The sequence below is a fragment of the Penicillium crustosum genome (genome assembly GCF_028827405.1).
Source record: "Penicillium crustosum strain IBT 35664 chromosome Unknown utg000004l_segment0_segment0, whole genome shotgun sequence".
Lineage (NCBI taxonomy): Eukaryota > Fungi > Ascomycota > Eurotiomycetes > Eurotiales > Aspergillaceae > Penicillium > Penicillium crustosum.
Window position 1 is genome coordinate 2,404,910 of NW_026623125.1, and position 19,205 is coordinate 2,424,114.

At 48.5% G+C, this 19,205-nt stretch overlaps 3 protein-coding genes across 3 annotated transcripts; 1 reads left to right on the forward strand and 2 right to left on the reverse strand.

Annotated features, from left to right (window-relative positions):
• Positions 1–1,537: 1,537 nt before the first annotated feature.
• N7487_009951 (endo alpha-1,4 polygalactosaminidase) lies at positions 1,538–2,509 on the reverse strand (the record flags this gene model as incomplete). Its single annotated transcript, XM_056877681.1, has 1 exon — positions 1,538–2,509. One exon carries the CDS (start codon positions 2,507–2,509, stop codon positions 1,538–1,540), a length of 972 nt encoding a protein of 323 aa, XP_056726261.1.
• A 3,230-nt stretch (positions 2,510–5,739) lies between these two features.
• Positions 5,740–8,420, reverse strand: agd3 (putative extracellular serine-rich protein; the record flags this gene model as incomplete). The annotated part of the gene is made up of 2 exons (XM_056877682.1): positions 5,740–6,006; positions 6,066–8,420. The coding sequence occupies 2 exons, from the start codon at positions 8,418–8,420 to the stop codon at positions 5,740–5,742; spliced, it is 2,622 nt and encodes an 873-aa protein (XP_056726262.1).
• Positions 8,421–10,258: 1,838 nt separating this feature from the next.
• Positions 10,259–19,039, forward strand: gtb3 (glycosyltransferase family 4 protein; the record flags this gene model as incomplete). Its single annotated transcript, XM_056877683.1, has 3 exons — positions 10,259–10,333; positions 10,424–10,513; positions 10,586–19,039. 3 exons carry the CDS (start codon positions 10,259–10,261, stop codon positions 19,037–19,039), a joined length of 8,619 nt encoding a protein of 2,872 aa, XP_056726263.1.
• Positions 19,040–19,205: the final 166 nt, after the last annotated feature.

Consider the following 19,205-nt stretch of genomic DNA (forward strand, 5'->3'; position numbering starts at 1 on the left):
AACACATGACTGGGGTTTATGCAAGGAGCTTACATTAGCACTTATGATATATCCATCATGGCAAACACAGTCTAATCCACACTAATTAATGGTGGGAAATACTGGGAAAATCGAGGTCTAAGCAAATACCTTCGTAACTGACAAAATATACGTAAAATACAAATAAATAACGACATCGACGTATTTGTATGTAATTAAACCTCCAAAAATACACCAAAAATACCCCTAAACACATACGTAGTGAAGCAAAGTTTCCGGAGGAATCCACTTCCCCAAAGACCCAAAACGAACGGAACCGAGCATTCCAAGGGCAAGCTCTCGAACTTAACCAATTAGACCACTAAAGAGCTTCGACCCGCCGCCCCAACATATCCATATGCCAAGACTGCCAAGACCAGCATAACATCCTCTGTTACTGATCAAGTTCTTCTTGGGAAACTCCATGCCCCCTCATTGCGCTAGAACTCCTTTTGTTTCATTGAGGCCGATTGGTCAAAGAAGAGCAAATTAGTAATCGTTTTGTTCTATTCCAAGGCTAGAAGCAAAAAAGCCTATAATTACCATCAGCAATGGCTAATTAGTACCTTGTAAATAAAAAGAAGGAAAAAACCAGCTATTGGCGGGTGGCAGATCCGGCACAAAAGCCAAGCCTTAGTACAATAACCTCCGATTTCTCCGTCGCATCAATTTCTCCGTCGCATCACGCCATTAACAAACCGGGCAGACGGAAGACTCGGGGAATTGGACATATCATCCACTAGCAGCAGTAGATCCACTAGCAGCAGTAGTCAAAGCCACTAGAGACTATAGTCTATGCATAAAACGCCGCTAGAAGTAAGCGCAGTTTTTCGCCGACGATGGCGCGGGCTATTGTTGCTCTGCTATGAGCACATTATTTGGGCTAGCATTGGTGCTAATGTCACCCAGTACCAATGCGAACTTACGACATGTGCACTAGAAACAAGCTGCCTTTTTGTCGGAGTAAATGAGCTTGGGCTGGGTCTAGCCCATACCCAGGGAACGAAGCTGTCGGGTGACTGTTGTGCAAGGCTAGCGGGCTCCAATTCAGGCATAATGTAGCGATTATGTGCTCGCATTAGGCTTAATTATTGTGATGAGCGTGCTGCTTTCTCAACATGGCGTTTTTGCTTTCGCTTCTTTAGGCTTGCGAGTTGTTGTACCCCTGGTCCTGCTTCTCGTCGCTGTCATTGAAGGCAATGGGAGCCGAAGGCGTTATTTTGATGGTGTTGATGAATTATACACGGAGGGAAAGGCGTCTTTGAAAAGGTATCAAGTGCCGACAATGACGAGTTCGTTCCAGGGACTTTTGATATCTGGGCGCCATGTACTTCGTAGCGACTTGCCCATTTACTCCTTCTGTTCAGGCCCCGGGACCAATGAATACACAGCACGTAAACACGATGAAAGGAACGAAGTTATGGATGATGGTACTGAAAATATCACGTCGTATTACTTATACATGCAATGTCAACTCTTGGCTAGATATGACGAGCCCACCCCAAGCACAAAACCCCTATCACGGGCAGTATTCAACCCAATTATCCAAGTCCATGTTTTTGATAACAGTTGAAAAGTTGCCAGAGCTATTGGCCGTACAAGCAGATTTCGCCTGGCTGCTCGTCACCGACTTGTTGTTGTTGGTAGAATCGCCCTTGGGGTATTCGATATGGAAGACAGGCTTGTCCGCCTGGATGAAGGGCGCATAGGTATCACACTCCTCATACTCGGCACACTGCTCATTGACACACCATTGCATGTTATCAATGACAGAGTCAATAATACCTCCGCCATTCTTCAATCCAACCGAGAGACCACGGCTGTGAGACTGGGAAGCAAGCCAGTTCACGTAGTTGATGGCCTGGGCCTTGGTGAGACCAAGGCCGTTCTCGTTGTCGTACCCGTCGATGTTGTCAGGATCAACACCGTCGCAGCCCTTCTCCACTGCGATATCGAGACGCGCCTGCATGATTTTGCGCACGTTGGGGGACGTGACGTTGAGCCATTTCTCGCCGGGCCATCCGTCGAGATTTTCGCCCTTATCTGCGCTGTCGAAGTCGCCGGCGTCATCCCGCCAGTTTTCGAACGAGCCGGCCGAGAAATAGCAAATCACTTTGCGGCCCATTTTTTGGAGATCCGAGATGACGGTTTTGTTGTTGTCGAAGAGATCAATGTCGTAGATTGGTGCGTCCACCGAAGTGGAGATCGGTGCACTATCCCCAGACTTCAGTATAATCTGCCACTTAGTGCCAACAGCTGGCTGCCACTTCACGGTTGTATTTGTTGGTGTCGTCGTGTTTGTCGTACCGGAACCGGTGCCCTCATTATCGTTATCATTGTCATCGTCTCCGCTGTTCTTGAGGCCAATTCCTAGTCCAGCGCCTAGGCCGACACCCAGAGCAACGATGACAAGAGCGACGGTTCCAAAGATAAGAACCTTCTTCTTGGTCGACCAAGCCCACCAGCCCGTCTTGGATGACAAATCACCCATGAGTGTAGATTTTGAAGCGACTGATTAAACGATGGACGAAGCTTAGTTGTTTGGGTGTAATATATTGGTGGGATCAAATGTGGTGACTCAAAGTCGCGGGGTATTTGGATTTAATGAAGGAGTATGGGGTAGCCCAAGGAAGAGAGAAAAAAAAGAAAGACGAAAAGATCAGCAGGCACTAAGTCGGGAGATAGGCATCTTTAAGCTCAAAATAAAGGGTCCGGGGGCTGAGGGAGATCCTCCAGGGTACCGGAAAGGCCTGGATGTTACCTTGGAAAAAGCAAAACTCAGCCTTAGATCCAGAAAATGAGTGTCAGAAGTCCCTGAAATCACTTGAAAAGAAAGTGTACAACATACAACGGAGGAAATGAGGATGCCTAGACGGCTAGAGGGGGCCAGGGAAGGCGGCGGTAAAGACCCCCACTCACCTGTCCAGGTCAAGTCCTAAGGCGAAAGATAAAATAAGGTGGTGGAACCTGCTGATCTGATCTACTAATTGGATCGTCCTAATCTTGATAGATTATTATCTACATAGTACTCCGTATACATAGTAGAATATATTGAGACAAACAGTAATTTTAAAAAAAGAAGAATGACAAGCCACAGGAGCTCAGGGGTTGACGGTTTGAATTTCAAATTGCCAAGGATAAAATTTTAGAACAAGCTACAATAGGTTGGTTTGTCGCCCAAAATAGTCACAAAAAGAAAAAAGACAAAAAAAAAAAAAAAAGAGAAATCTCGGGTTGCCAAGCCCTACTCCGTACTCCGTACGGAGTACTCTACTTGCTACTGCATGTGCTAGTTGAATTGGGGGGCTAGTGAAACTTCAGCCATCTTGTCTTTTTATAAACAAAAGTGCCAACAGCACTAGAAGGACTTGAAGGAATTGAAAGGTCTTTGCACTTCCAATGTTCCTGTTTGGAACATTGCCAATAACCAAAAGGATAGATGCATGTGCTGGCAAGCGCCTTAGCCCTAAGTGTGGGAGCAAAGTCGGGGTTGGGTGTTTTTAGCCGTCACATCCACGGTACTGGTGTATCGTGGTATTATATTTTGTTAATTACCATTAAACTGTAACAAAGATCGTTTTTGTAAACACCCCTCAAATGCCGGTATTTTACTAGCCCTAAAAAAACAGGCTTTCGACAGCCTAAACCAATTTGAAATGATGATCAGTATCAGCCATTTTCAAAACCATCCAATACTAACTTGCCGGGCTTCTGGTCGACGACAAGGATACCCCATCATCTGATGCCTTGAAACTTTTTCTGAATGATGCTTATATGCTGACACAGAATAATGATATTTAGATTTGGAATACTTGTACCTATCGTAACTTTGAATATCACTCACTAACCTAACTAGTTAGCATTACTACAACATATAGAGTGCTACTGTTACTATTATTATCATCTCACTGTTCGGTGTTTCAAATTGAACGCTTTTGTTGACTTTTTACTCTCCTACATGACCCGCTCTCTCCACAGTCCTTTCAGGGCCTAGCATATATATCATCGACGCTAAAATAGACTACCAGAGAAAAGCCAAACCCGAACCCGATGGCGCTAGTCCCAGATAACCCAATCGCCTGATTCTTCCCTTCCCGTGAATCCCTTGGACGCCACACCCGCTAACCGAAACAGGTCCACAGGACCGGGCAATTACAAATCTGAGTCTATACGAAATTCATTACCCCCGAGTCTCGGTTTTTGCCCGAGAATTTGAAGACCTCGAACCTATGCCAAGATCGCGCTTAACACTTTCCAAGGTTCACCGTTTGACAACTCACCTTACGCTTGACCCGTTCGATGATTCTTGATTCAGATGAGTGTCTCGCTTAGAATGCACGCCAAGGAGTGAGTTTTTTTTTTTCTTCTTCTAGCTCGTTCCATGATCTCGTAATATCTGTTCCCGGAACCTGCCGCTGCTAGGGATAGTAAGGAATAAAAGAAAGAGAAAATAAAAGACAGCAGCAGCGGAAGTCAGAGTAAGCTTCAAAAGCCGAACTCAACCCCAACCGTCAGCTTACATGACATACGTTATTCATGACTACCAGGTACGGAGTAGAGGGCATTAACTCCGAGGCCGACTGGCTTTGATGCCCAGAAATCTACGGAGTCTGCCAGCAGATATCACCGAAATGGTGCCATTTTATGCCCCTGATTCCATATTTAGCATTGAGCCTCCTTGTTTCTGGAGTATGACTCGACTGGGCACGGAGTACGGAGTAGTCTGATGCAGTAGCTGCATGAAACCCCGTCGTATACATGCTTCCCCACTGTACGGAGTAGGCCTGGAACCGGATATCGGGACTCAATTAGATTGCCCTATGCACCATGCAGGTGGACTATATAGGAATATATGTGTACCGGCATCTCAGACATTTACAGCAGCCGATACTTGCATTTGCGCTACATCCACCGGCCTTAGATTCCGAGACACAATCGTTATTTTCCAAATTACTTGGCTCAACATACATTGTCCCGATGGCGGTCATCAGTTGAGCAGTATGAATATGGTGGTTATGGTGTTAGCCGTGGCGTTGAGAGACAAGTTAGGCCCTAAGCTCGTTGCCAAGGCCGTTCTTCTGTTTTTGGCCTCCTCTGTACGGGGGTAGACGGGATTGACTTGCTAGTATTTGCTTTTGCCACAATTGAATGGCTTACTCTCATCAGTTGAAATCACATTTTCATTTCTTTCTGCATTCGGTTACATGACTCGATGTACAAAATGCATGGGAATCATTTTCCACGCGCCGGATCAGTCGGGCAATCGCGTCCCTTGCCTCGTACGACATTGTCAACGTTGTCACCTCGGACCTGCAGCGCGAAATTGCTAACACCATCACGCTCTACTAGACCGCCAGATGACATGTCCGAGGGTAGTATTGAGAATATACTTCTGGTTCTTTTTTTAGTTTTTTTTTTAGTCACGACACTGTTTATTACTCCATACAGACTGAGCTTTGAGTGTAAAAACCGTTCGGAAAGAATCATTGTATATTATCGTATAATTATACTTGAAGTTTCCAGACATTAGAAAACACAGGACATTCAATATTCGTATCAACAGAGAAGCAAGGGTTCCGTTTCCTTCACATATATATAAACCATTATTGACATCTAAAAGAGATATCCACAAGATAATATGAAAGCGATGGGTGATCAATAAAACCCCAAAAGGTACATCAACCTGCCAAATGAAGGCAAGTCAATCATCTTTACAACCTCTTAAAGGGCAATGGGGGTGGAAAGAGTGAATGTGACAGGGGAGCCAGAGAGCTCGACCCAGACGGTCAGAGGGTCAGCGCCAAATTGCTCAGTGGCGAAGCCCTGAGTGCTAGTAGGGGCAACAGGGAAGGTCACCGGGATAGGGTCAGTGCAGGTATTGCCAGTAGCAGACACAGTGACGGCAGTGATCTTCTTGTTGCTGGTGGCGTAGCTTAGAGAGTAGCCGCACTTGTCGCGGTTGAAACGGGCAAGGAAGGAAGCGGACATCTATGGGGAGTGAGCGTATGAACTAGAGAATGTAGCATATTTGATGGGTTTTATCTTACCTCCTGGTGAGTGAGTGTGATGATGGGCCATTCAGCCAGGCGGACAAACTCCTGAACCTGGGTTTCCACCCAAGCTTGCATAATGGAGTACTTTTCAGTCACACCGTTGATGGTAATCGGGTCAACATCAATGTTGCGGAGATTGGCCTGGTGGAACATATAACCATCGTGGAAGAGGCCAAAGAGATGACGCATGGTCTCACCCTTCTCGATGTCCAGGAGGTCCTGGAAGGTACCAGAACCAGCAGAGGTGGCAATCCATTCCGCAACGGTACAGGCAGGAGTGTCGCAGTTATAGTAGATGCGAGAGGCCCATCGAGGGTTGACCTGCATCCCATCGAAACCGTTGGCAGCAACAGTTGTGAAGAGAGGCCACATGTCATTCTCTTTGTTCAAAAGGGCAGGGCGGGTGTTGTCACCAACACAGTTCGTGATGCCGTTCTCCCACCAGGCCCGAAGGGCATCGCCGTTGTGCAGACCAGTGATGGCAGGAGGAATGATACCGTTGGAAGTGAACTTGGTGGCCTTGTCGATACCGACGGCCTTGAGCCAAGCCTGGTTGAAGCTGATCTCCTTGTAGACATCGCTGTAGGTGGCATTGTCCTGCTCCTCGTGGGTGAAGGTGTGGGAAATGTGACCAAACTTGTTGAGGTTGCTTTCGGTAGTCCACCAGGCTAGGAGTTCATCCATGGCAGTGCAAGTAGCAGTCCAGTCGTAAGTAGTGGGGACAGCGGGCCACAGGTCAGTGCCAGTTCCGAGAGGTTTGATCCACTCAAGAGGAGTATCAGCAGGCGATTCGTATTCGATAGCAGCCCCGCAAGCATCCCAGCCAGAATCCGAGGTGTCTGAAGAGTTCTCGATGTTTCCGTTACCATTGTGTCCAACTTCGACGAAGTAAGAACTGCCAGCGGGCATCTTGGCGTTGATCTCATCAGTCCAGCTGGCAATTTTGCTCATATCCTGGGCGCGAATACGGAAGTTATTACCAGCGGGTGAGTATATTTCAGTCTCGAGGAACATATCATCAATCTGGGTGTTCAGGTTGACACGGCGGTATCCAGCGTACAGGCCGCGGGTGACCCAGGTGATCCATGCGTGCTGCAGGTAGCTGGATGTAGAACTCCAAGTAGTATCAAAACCGATGAAGAAGGTCATCTGCTGACGACCATCGAAGTCGCTAATCACACCAGCAACACTCTCAGTGGTGAAGCCTGTGGTGGGCGCGAATGAGGCAATCTGCTTGGTAGAGGTGGTGTTGGTGATAGTCGCAGGGTAATGCCACAGACCACTGGTACTAACACCAGCGCCAGTCTTCAGGCCAGATGTGGGGAAATCACTAATATCGGTGAATGAGACAAGTTGCTCAACGCCGCTGTCACAGCATCCGCCGATAGCAGATGTACCAAATTTAGGACCTGGGTAGACATCGTATTGGACCATACGAACACCATATTCAAGCTGGTAGGCATAAAGCTGGTTCCACTGATCGGTGGTCAGGGCACTCTGGAAGCCCAGGGTACCGCCATAGTCATAGCTGACTTCAGAGGCAACGACAATACCCCCAAAGTTTCTTCCAGTGGTGCCATTGAGGTCGGGAAGAGTCACACCAGCGGAGGGAACAATCAGAGTGGTGAATGGGATACCGTATCCATTGAGGCCGGAGCTGGCCACGCCTGCAGAGGCTGCATCTCTGGCAATGACCAGAATATCAGCTGCAACAGCCGCGTGGTTGAGCGGGGTGGCAGTGGCAGAAGCCGAGATCGAGATGGCGGTGGATGACATGCTGGGAGTAGTCACAGAAGCACTTGTGAAAACAGGTGCAGACGAAACAGCCGAGGATGAAACGAGTGACGAAGATGTAGCACTCGAAACAGCGGACGAGGCAGATGAGTTGGCCGAAGAACTTCCGGAATACGAGACAGGAGAGCTAGAAGCGGAGCCCAATGAGACAGATGATGACCCACTCTGGGTAGGGATGCTAGAAGAAGCGGATGAAACAGTGGCGATGCCTGAGCCCGAAGCAGACTCTGACGGGATTGCGCCCGACGAGGTGAAGGTAACGAAGGTGGATGCTGTAGAAGTGATTGGTACGACTGTGCTAGACGAACTACCAATAGAGGTAGAGGACAGAGACACAGAGACAGAGACAGAGGTGGTCAACGAGTGTGTAGAAGTAGCGAGCGTGGTTGAGCTCACTCCAACAGAACTGCTAGGAGTACTAGAAGGAGTAGAGACTGGAGGGCGATATGCGATGACAGTCGGCGTGTTCTTGGGCCAAACACCGGGGGCAGTGTCGCATGTTATAAATGCGTAGTAGCAGCCGACCTTCAAGGCCCAGACTGGCACAGCAACCATGATATTGACCAGGTTCTCGATAGGGCAGGTCACACAGTATGCAGGTATGCAATACTAACGACTGACAGCTAAGAAAATAAAATAAAATACGGAGTATAAATGAACGAATGGAATTAGCTTGCGTTTGTCCCACATGTGCATGATCGTCGTCTTTATACATAAAACTTTTATGGAGTAACCCAAAGGTTTCAATCCAAGGCCTATCGCCTTTTGTGTCTAGCTAAGTTCGGAAGTAATCTAATCTAAAAAAATATTTCCATATAGGTCTCCATGTGGCGTTGACGATTTTGGGAGCGTAAAGCGAGCTCTCATCTCTTGGGGGTCTGAGGTCCGGCAATTTCACAATTGAGACACATAGTCGACCTAGGTACTGTGTTGGCACCCCATGCTAGGTATGCGATTGGTCAATCAACAATTGGTCTTGGCAGGGCCAGGGGAGATTTCTTTTCTTTTCCTTTTTTTTTGGTTAAAAATCGTAAAATCGGACAACAGGTGGGGGGAAAAAGGCGACGCTAGGCAATTGAATAGACCGAGACCTGAACAATATACAATGGCTAAAAACTCCGAAAACACATAATAATATTCAGTGCGGAGCAACGCAAAGGCCTCTTATTGCCGAGGCTCTAACGGGATCAGGTACAGTTCGAACATTCGCAGGGGAAAAAAAAGACTCGTCAGGTCCGAAAAACAATTGGCGTGGGGAAATGTCTTAGTCTAAATACCAAGTACCGAATTATGTATATATAAAATACAGAGTATTCCGAGTGACTCGGTTACGGTGTATTTATTTGTTTTCAGTACATACTGTGTAATTTTCACTTACCCGTTTGTACAACGTATATCTCGTCTTTTATTTCGATCGGGTTCTTCATTGTCCCAGTTCCACTCTGCATTCGTTTCATCAACTCCTAGTCGGCAGCTTTTCCAAGTATTTTCTATTTTCTCTTTTCTATTTTCTATTTTCTATTTTCTTCTTTTTGATTTAATTATTATATTAATTATTATATTATTATTTTGCCAAGACCTCGAGTTTTGCTTCTAGCCCGCGTCAAACTGCGTCCTTTTTAGCTTATAGACTAAGCAGACGAAATCCGACACAGATATACCCTGAGCGGGGGGGGGGGGCATGATGTGTTCAATGTTAATATGATGTGTTCAATGTTAATATGATGTGTTCAATGAGAACAGATTTGAAAGAACAGACAGGGCACACCAGGGTAATAATTGCCACGATATGAATCGCATGGCTTTGCTACACATGGTAGCATATCTGCCATGGACTGTGTACATATGCTTGGCTCCACCCAGTCTGTCTCATCAGTCAGCTCTGGTGCATTTGTTAGTGGCCTCTTTTAGTCTTGCATCTAGCAAAAACTTTAGTGTGTGCTATTTTTGCCCCGTGTTTCTGAGAGCTCTTCAATAGACGCCCAGACACCCACCCTTTGTCCTAAACAGTCCAAAAGAGGCGAACCCACTCCGTGTATACATTTTTTTCTTTTTTCTTTTTTTTTCCCATGACCCCTGATAACTGAGCAAGGAAAATTCTAGGAGGCGAAATTGTCTACTTTACTTCTGCGGTTTGGAGAAGTGGATATTCACTTTAAGCCCTTCCCCCACTACTCTTTTACCTTATCACCTTGCCAACACTTGAGCTCCCCTGTGCTCTCCATTTTTTGTTCTACGCCGACATCTTTGCCTTGTGCAAAACATACCAGTCACTCGTTTAAGCATGTCACTATAAGCATTTGCAGTTGAGACTCATCTCTACTTCGCAACTGGTTACCTCTTTATATCGTGCCTAGAGAGATATCAAGTCGAGGACTCAACATCTTGACATAATGGCAGTAAATCCACTCCCAGAGAGGCCACATCCTCTTGGCTGGGATGCCATGAAAGAACATTGGTGGCAATTTGTATGTTGATTCTGGTCCTCTTCACAATTTGCCGTTCAGCGCCCTCGTTGCAGACACAGAACTCGAAAATGGGCTGACAATTTCCACTAGGTATTCATTGGAGTTTTGCTACTCACAATCACCATTGGATCTTTATCAATCATATATTCCGGAGTAAAGAGACTTCTCAAATACTACAAGGTATGATATAGAGGCCACCCACAAGCTTGTTTTCTTTTTCTGGTTTGGATATTGATTCTAGCCTATTTTTAGTCGAGACCGCTACCGGACAATTTTCCTTTGAGTGTATCCAAACGGCTCGCCAAGCTAGCCAACCGAGAACTCAACTTGGTTGACAGACGTCCCCACAAGGGAAAGCCCACGAGCTTCGGAGTATACCTGGGAAGCTTCGAAAACCCACCTACTGTGTCACAAGAAAGACTGCTGAATGAATGGGATGTGCTGGTTGTGGATCCCTTCCAAGTAGGGGTCGCCAAAGCTATTTCCAGACACGAGCGCAGCCAAGTGCTAGGACGTGTTGATTTGGGGAAAGTCCTTCCTCCCAAGTCATCTGCCTTGACCGTCATCGAAAAGATCGAAGAATTGCTCGCAAGCGGATTTCATGATACCTCATTTTCCGGTATTCTCCTCGCCAATTGGGAAGATGTGCTCCGCCCTACCGCTCGAGGAAAGCTTATCGAGGCTATTAGCAGCCTCGGCCTGGCAGTCTATCTCGAGTCGGAGTCACCGCATTTCTTGAAGGATCGAAAGGCCGTGCAGAGTGACTCTGTGGCAGGCTTGGTCATCCGAAACGCTAGCATTATGCCTGAAGGCGAAAAGCGGGACTATTTCCAAATGGCCGAACTACAAGCAACAATCAAGGCCTTCGTCTCTGAGTCTTGCATGAGAGACTTTGTAGTAATGGCCTGGGAAACCGTCGACGACAATGTTACCATTCCCAATGCCATAGTCCGCAGATCTATCCAATGGTGTGGCTTTTACAGCGCAATTACCTGGATCGGCCCTGAAGCTGCTCTTCATAATGCAGATCTTAACGTCACGACTCTCGAACCTCTTCCCGCGTTTGGTTGGTTAAAGGAAGCAGAAATGATGAAGGCGCACGATATCTGGCGGGCCAACCTGAATATATTGCCTTCCCCGGATAAAAAGGCTGGCTGGGACGTTCTCAAGCCAATTTTCCCTGCTATTGATGCGCTGCTGGATTCGTCGGAGTACGACTCCAAGGCCCCCGACTGCCCGACTGCCCGAATGCGTGATCCCCCAGAATGGGTCGCACAGGTCAAGTCACAGGGCAGCCCTCTCTCCATTTCCATGTCAGGAATGGCTTACAATTCACTTGGTTGCTTCCCTCTCGGTTCAGACTCGACTCCATTAGCATTTGCAGAAATTGTCCAATCTCAAAAACGTCTCAAGTCTCTCAACCTTCTTCATCCCGTCCCGACAGCCAAAATCCAAAGCATTGGACTTCTTCTGCGTCAATTCTATGACTCTCTGGATCTCTCTGAAGATGACGATCATTTGGCCAACACAATCAAGGAACTTGCAAACTGGGCATCCAACGATCTGTTGCACGTCAATCTTTGTCTCGACTCTGGTCTCCGCAAGAGCTCTGATTTCCGCTTTTGGGCCGTTTTTGAGATGGAACATGATGGTATTGAGATTTATGTGTCTAAGAATGCGCAAGGTCTGGCTGGAACTATTCTTCACACCTTCCTATCAGCAAAGGGATTTCCCCGGCATGTCTGCTTCGAGGCTGAGGCGACCTTCGCGGCCTGGTCTCAAGATGTTTCCCACGATACTGGCCTCCCCCGTCGACTGATTCAAGACATCGATGTTCTCAGCCCTGAAGAGCGCCTCCTTCTCCTGCAGCACCTCTCTCTCACTGATTCTCACAGTGAGCTATCTGAAGCCATCTGCACCTATATTCGCAAGCAACTAGTAGATGCCCCTTCTTTTGCTCAGTTGAAGGCGCTGAATACGGTTGGGTATCTCGAGAAGTCTACATCTGCTGAAGACCTGATCAAGTCTCGTATCAACTGGTACATAGACCAAGGCTGCAAATACCCGTCTCTTGATGTCTGTCTTGATCTTTTCTATCAGGCTGACAGTGTACTCTCTGATGTTTTGAGATATCGCCGCGAGGATGATCTTGCCGCTATTACCAGTGGTCTCTGCGCTCTTCTTCAAGGTGGCTCCGTTGATACATATGTGGATATGATGGCTCTTGCACTTTTCTGTGCTGCAAGACAGGGGGCCTTCGATGAGATTTACGCAGAGGTGACCGATCGGAATCCTCTATTTAACAACCATACCGATCAAGCTGCCGCCTTCGCAGAATCATTTGCCCTCGGATCGCGTTGTGAAGCTTACTTCGATGTGGCTCCCAGTGTTTTCGGAAAGTTGCTATCGGACCGGTTCAGAGCTTACTACGGAGACCATCAGCCCCCAAACTGGGTGAACGGTGCTCCGGAACTTGCTACATCCTACGCCGGAGCTCAGATTGATGTCAACCCCGATGAGCAGCGTAAGACTATGCCTGGATACCAGCGATTCACATTCTTGAGTGTCTTCGCTATTCCTGCTTTGATTGATATCATTCTGCTTACCATGGTTGGCCGCGGACTCTATCTCTCTGCCGCCATGTCTCACGCTGAACAGGACAGTGCAACTATGGCGCTGATGATCTCTCTGCTACTTTCCGGTGCAATTGGTACCTGGATTGCGTGTGGTGGGCCTTATTACCTCATTTCGATGGCATTTGCAGCAGCAAATATGTTTGTTCTCATTCGCCTGATCGCTGGTATTGCCTTCACTGTGGCCGGCGGCTTGATCGGTTTTGTTGCCATTTCAAGTGTTCGAGGCCCTCGGGCTGGTATCATCTTCTACCTCTACCTAATTGCTCTGACAATCTACTTCTCAACATTCGCCTCGCTTGCAAGCTTCAGTTACCCCGGCTCGACCTTTTTGTCTGGCCGCAAGCCAATTATTATGTGCATTCCTATCCTCTTCTTGGCACCAATTATCACAGCCTGGAGTGGCCACGACTCGGCTGTCTATCTCGCCGTCATCTATGTCTTTATTGGTGTGCTTTTGCTCTGCCTTCGTTCAGTCACCTCCAAATGGGTCACTTGGTACCAATCTGTGCGACGAACCGATGATACCGAGATCCGTAAGTGGTATATCACTGCCTATGGAAATGATGACGAGAAGGTGTTCGCAAATATGAGTGACCCGGCCGCCCTCAAGCTGGCGAGAGAAGCCCTGTCGAAGGACGTCTTGGCTGAGACGAAACGCGGCATGTTCTCAAAAGCATCCAAGGATGAAATGGTCGTTGAGCTTGCCCAGGACTGGGAGTCTACCAATTTCCTTCTTGACTGGTACTGTCGCCATGCAGATGTGCCGAGGCCGATTCCGTTTAGTTCTGGTTGGAACATCCAAACCAAGGTAGCACTTGATACCCTGCGCAACTCCCAGAAAGGTCTTCGTCTACACAATGCATTCGTTCACTGGCGTCAATCGAGCAAAGAGATGGGATGTGGTGTTCTCTACTTTGTGATTGCGCTTCTCGATAAATGGGCACAACTGCTCAGTGGCGACCGTATTCTTGGCCTCACTAGCGCGGTGAATGATGCTAATCGAATGGCGGTTGGCTTCGCCCTTGCCTACTATTTGATCGGAGCTGTGCTCATTGATACCAAAGCCCAAGAGCTCCATGATGCTCTTGGTAAAAATGCGCCTTTTTCCGTCAAATCTGCAAAGGACATTCGACTCGCACAGAAACAAGAGGTCCAACTGCGGCGAAAGGTATACTGGCGAGTCCTTTTTAGATTCCTTCTATGGCATGTCTGGAGTCTTGCCCTTGCCACTGCTCTCATTTGGACCTTCCAATCATCGATTGAAGGCATGATTGTTTTCTTCTCATACGTTCTCGCCTACACTGGTTTAATCTGGTACCAATATACTAAGATCTTCACGGGCCCTCATGCGCTGAAGCCTCTCATCATTGGTATCTGTATTGGATTGCCGGTTGGTATCGCGCTCAAAGTCACTATGCCGAGTTTCCTGTACTCGCAGATCATTGGACTCGGATCTGCCACCTGGACCGTCGCCATCCTCTCGATCTGGAATGCCAAAATGGGCATGCCAAACAAAGTGGACTCTCCAGTAGAACTTGGCCGCACCTTCCATGCATTTACAACGCCCTGGTCGGACCCCGAATGGTCTCAGCAAGAGCTTCAGACTTTCTTCGAAAGCTATTCATTGCTTCCATCTGATTCTAGATTCAGGCTCAATCCTGGTGTTCATCCTGGCGTCGAAATCAAGAACGCTATGATGTCTTGCAAAGAAGAACTTAGAATTGAAGAAGCGTTTCCCGGCTCCAAAAATATTGTGAATACCGCAATCGCATCGTGGGAGAAGGGCGACATTGTCATTGAGCTTGTCTCTTCTGGCTCTCTCGGTCCCGGTATTCGAGCTCTCAGCTGCAGTACCGGAAACCAGTTGAAGTTGGCGGTCACCGTGGGAGGACTCCTAGATGAGCGCCTCGATATCAGCGCAAATTGTCAGATCATTGCTGAAACCTTGCTTCATGCTGTCACAGAGCTTATGATGGGTGTGCCTCATGAGTACGCATCATTGGCAGGATCCATTGTCTCCGGTGGGGTAACTCACACAATGGCTCGACAGCTTCGTGAAGAGGCCAACACAACTACAGTCGTACGCTGGGCTAAGAAAGAACTACTTCGGCAGCTTTGCCTTGGTTTTGAGCCGGATCTCCATTGGGACAAACTCCCAACTGAAGTTCGTGATGTGCTGCTGAAACGTTGCTTGGGTCAACAGTGCAGTCTCTCCAATAGCCAACGCCAGTGGCTCCAGCAAAGACTTTGCACATTCGATACCGATAATCTTGATATCCATGTTGCCCGCTGCAACCTTGGAGCTGCCACTGCAATTAGCGTTCTCGACTATGCTCATTGGGGAACTGGAGAAGCCGCTCTTCCCAAAGAGCCCGAGACTTCGAAGTACATCTCCTATATACCTCGAAAACTCCCTATTGCCTTGTCGCTAGTCCGATCACCAGCTAGCTATATTTACCACAAGCTGGGGACCATGGTCAAATTCTTTGTGGTGGCTTTGGTCGCAGATCCGGAATTCCAGAGAGAGTTCAATCACGTCACTCAGACCCTTCCAACGGTTGTCCGTGTGCCAATCGTATTCTCACTCAATATGGTCTGGGTTTATTCTAAGATCGTTCAAGACTTGGGCTTGTCATTCTTTCTCTTCCATGGCCGCAAGAACGTCAAGCGACTGTGGGAAGAGACTAAGGGCATGACGATCCATATAAAAAAGAGCCGGGTCATTGTCCAGAGTCTGGATGGCACCTTTACAGCCTTCAGACACCATGAGATTGATGGCGGTTTCAAGATCTACCACTACGCCGGTGAGCATAAAACCGAGCCCAAGGAGGTCAAATCCCTGAAGTACGTCAGCACCTATTCGGGTGAGATGTTGCTTCTAGTCAAGCAGGAGTTCAAGGATGGCAAAGTGATCAACGAATACCACTACGACTACCGAGTTCCGACTAAGAAAGGCTTCAAGCTTAGCAAATCCTCAAACCGCATTCCGCTAGGAAGACGTTGCGTGTCAGGAGCAAACCATCTGCAAAGCGTCCAGTACAACCGCAAGGGTCTTATCGAATCGGGTTCCTATATGAAGGATGGTAATCTTATTCGCTTCCAGTACCACTATCGCAAGAACCCCCGTTTCGGTGATGAGTTGCTGCGAGCCGAGTTCGTCTTATCCCACATTAGCTGTACAGTGTCTTGGTGTGCGCCTCCGCGTCGCCATCCCGAGAAGATTGAGCGCTGGATTCCTCACTCCAAGGTCACCGAGGCCAGCTTTGTCCAGGGTGCCGATGTCTATGAAAGTCGCTGGCTATATGATCACAAGTTCCACCCTACGATCTTCACTACTATCAACGGACAGAAGATGCAGACTCCGCCCATGATTGAGCACGACTATCTAGGCGTACTTGCCAAGCCGAAGTATACCAGCTTTGCGCATGATAACCCATTTGTCTACTGCGACAGTCTCCAGTCAAATCTTCTTACCCGAACACTGGGTCTCACGAAGAAGCGCTTTGTGGTGTCAACTTCTCGGGCTCGCTCCTTGATGTGGAAGGCATGGAAGGATCGTGTTGACTTCGATGCAATCATTGTGCGCTGGATGGACGATCGTATTCTTCGCAGAGATAAGGTTCTTACCCCTTACTGGCGTAGCCGTGACTGGGGCAATCTTGGATCTGCGAAGAAGTACGTGGATATCCGCGCCGATGCGATCATGGCAAGTGCAGATCTGGACGACAACATTTCTAGCTGGACCCCTCTCGCTGTTAAGCTCACCGATCTGCTCAACTTTGGCCCCGGAGGTGATGCTGTTGCTAACACCCGCTCCAAGAACTTTGGCACCGATACCGACAAAACGCTCCATGTGATGGCGGCAGACAATGGTACCTGGCCCAATGAAGGTGGCGGTGTCTCTGCCTGTCGACGAGACATGATCAACTCCCTGCGAACCATCAAATGGCATATGATTTGCGAGTCTGCGAACGACTTTGGTGTCCCCAAACATCAAACCGAACAGAATATCCAGTCCCTCAAGCTCATCCCGCTTTGGGGTATGGACTTCCTCACTCCAACTCACGGTTTGTTCCACAACAAGCTGGATGCTGAGGTTGATAATGTTACGTCGGCGAGCGAGTTCGATATCAAGATGAACTTCATTCCGATTCTGACGGCTTTGGTTAAGGGTGCCCGTGCAGTTCATCTCTCAAAGTCTGATATCCACCAGGCGACTCGTGCACTTGTGAACTTAAACACATACTTCCAAGAGTCTCGTCATTGGACTCAGGTGTGGAACAGTGAGATAGTGAAGCAGAGTTGGCGCGATCTGTGGCTGACTCAGGAAATGTCAAACACCATCCCGTCATCCCAGTGGTTCGACACTGAGCTTCCTACCCTGGCATCTCTCGATGTCGCCCTGGAGCTCTGGTACCGCTATCTCTTCATCTTCTCAATCCCGGTTCCTGAAAAGATCCCTTCAACCTTCCAAGCCTCGCATCACAGCGTCAGTGCCTCTTACGGTGTTGTATGCAAGATCAAGCGCAACTGTACCTTGCAGATTTGGGACCACGCCATCAGTTGGCGTGAAACCAATCTCTGTCTGTCGTCTGCTCTGTGCAAGCTCTCGCCATTTGTTCGAAACGCGCTTCTTGGATTGATGCGAATTACCTCCGTCTTGACTCTTCATCACGCAGACATCATTCTTCCCTGTGCAGACTTCTTCAACCCGGGTTGGGAGGTCGAGATTGGTACCTGCCAGGGCACAATTGAGCACCGAAACACTTTCCGCCGAAAGATCGATCCTGTCGTCAACGGTATCACTGATATGCAAAAGTTCTCTCCAGTCAAGGAAATCAAATCCGAGCGTCCGACTGTGACCATGTTGTCCCACGTTTGGTATGCTAAGGATATCAAGACTGCTCTTCTTGCTGCAGATATCATCATCAACCAGTGGAAATTCGATGAGTACCATCTGGATATCTATGGTGCCATTGACAAGGCCCCGACTTACTCTACCGAGTGTCAAGAGATTATCGCATCAAAGGGTCTTCGTGGCAGAGTCACACTCCGTGGAACTGCCGACCCCATGAAGGTCCTAGAGAACACATGGCTCTTCCTAAACTCATCTCTATCTGAAGGTCTCCCTCTTGCCCTAGGAGAGGCTGCTCTGACTGGAGCTCCCGTCGTCTGCACAGATGTCGGTGCTTCCCTTCGAGTACTCAGTGACCCAGATGACTTCTCTCGCTTCAGTGCCGTTGTCGCACCAAACGATGCCCTCGCCCTAGCAAAGGCTCAAATCGGCATGCTTGCCATGCTTGGCGAATGGAGCAAACACAGCGAAGACACATCACCCGCACCAGTCCTAACCTCCTCTCCCACACCTGAGGAAGTAGCAGCCATCACCCGCCGTATGTACGAGAAGAGCGAGCACCGTCGCAAACTCGGCATGATGACCCGCAAGATTGTCCAGAAGTCCTTCAGTGGCGATCGGTACCTCCGTGAGCACGAGCAGATGTTGTGGATTGGCAAGTCCGCCAAGATGATGGCCAGCCGCGCAGCTGGCGACCCGATCGAGCCAGCCGACGTGGCGGCAGCCATTGAGACTGGCATCGATGAAGAGATCATCACCATCCCACGCGGCGCGGTGCACTCCTGGCGCTCTTCTGCCCAATCCGGTATATCCACGATATACAGCTCTGCGTCCCAGTTACCTGGTCATGGCGGCCACCACCGTCCCATGTCTGATATCTCGGCTATGAGCATGAGTATGAACAATCTCTCTACCGAGTCCTTCGCTCGTCTGCCTGTCTTTGCACCAAGGCCTACCGCGATGTCCAACGGCAGCTCCCCGTATACTAGGTCACCCGCATGGACCTTCAACCACCAGTTGTCTCTGCCGAGTGCCCATCCTCACCCCCACTCTCGTTCTGGGTCCTACTCGCGCTCCGTCTCAACTGCCGGTCGGGAACAGCTACGGGGCTTGCAACGTGAAGACTACCTTCCGTACCGAAATTCTGATATCAGTGTCGCGAACAGAGATGACTTCATCCGGGCTGGCGGGCTTACTCCTAATCACGCGTCTTGATTTGCGCTTTAAACTCCCGCCCTCCTTACTACTTCCCTACTTGCACATACTGCACTCATGTATATTTTTCTCGCTGCATTTTGTTCATACTTGCATTATTCGGTGTCTGACTTGGTTTCTTTTAAAAAGTCCTCTGTTGGTATGTTTTGTCTGATCCTTTTATACC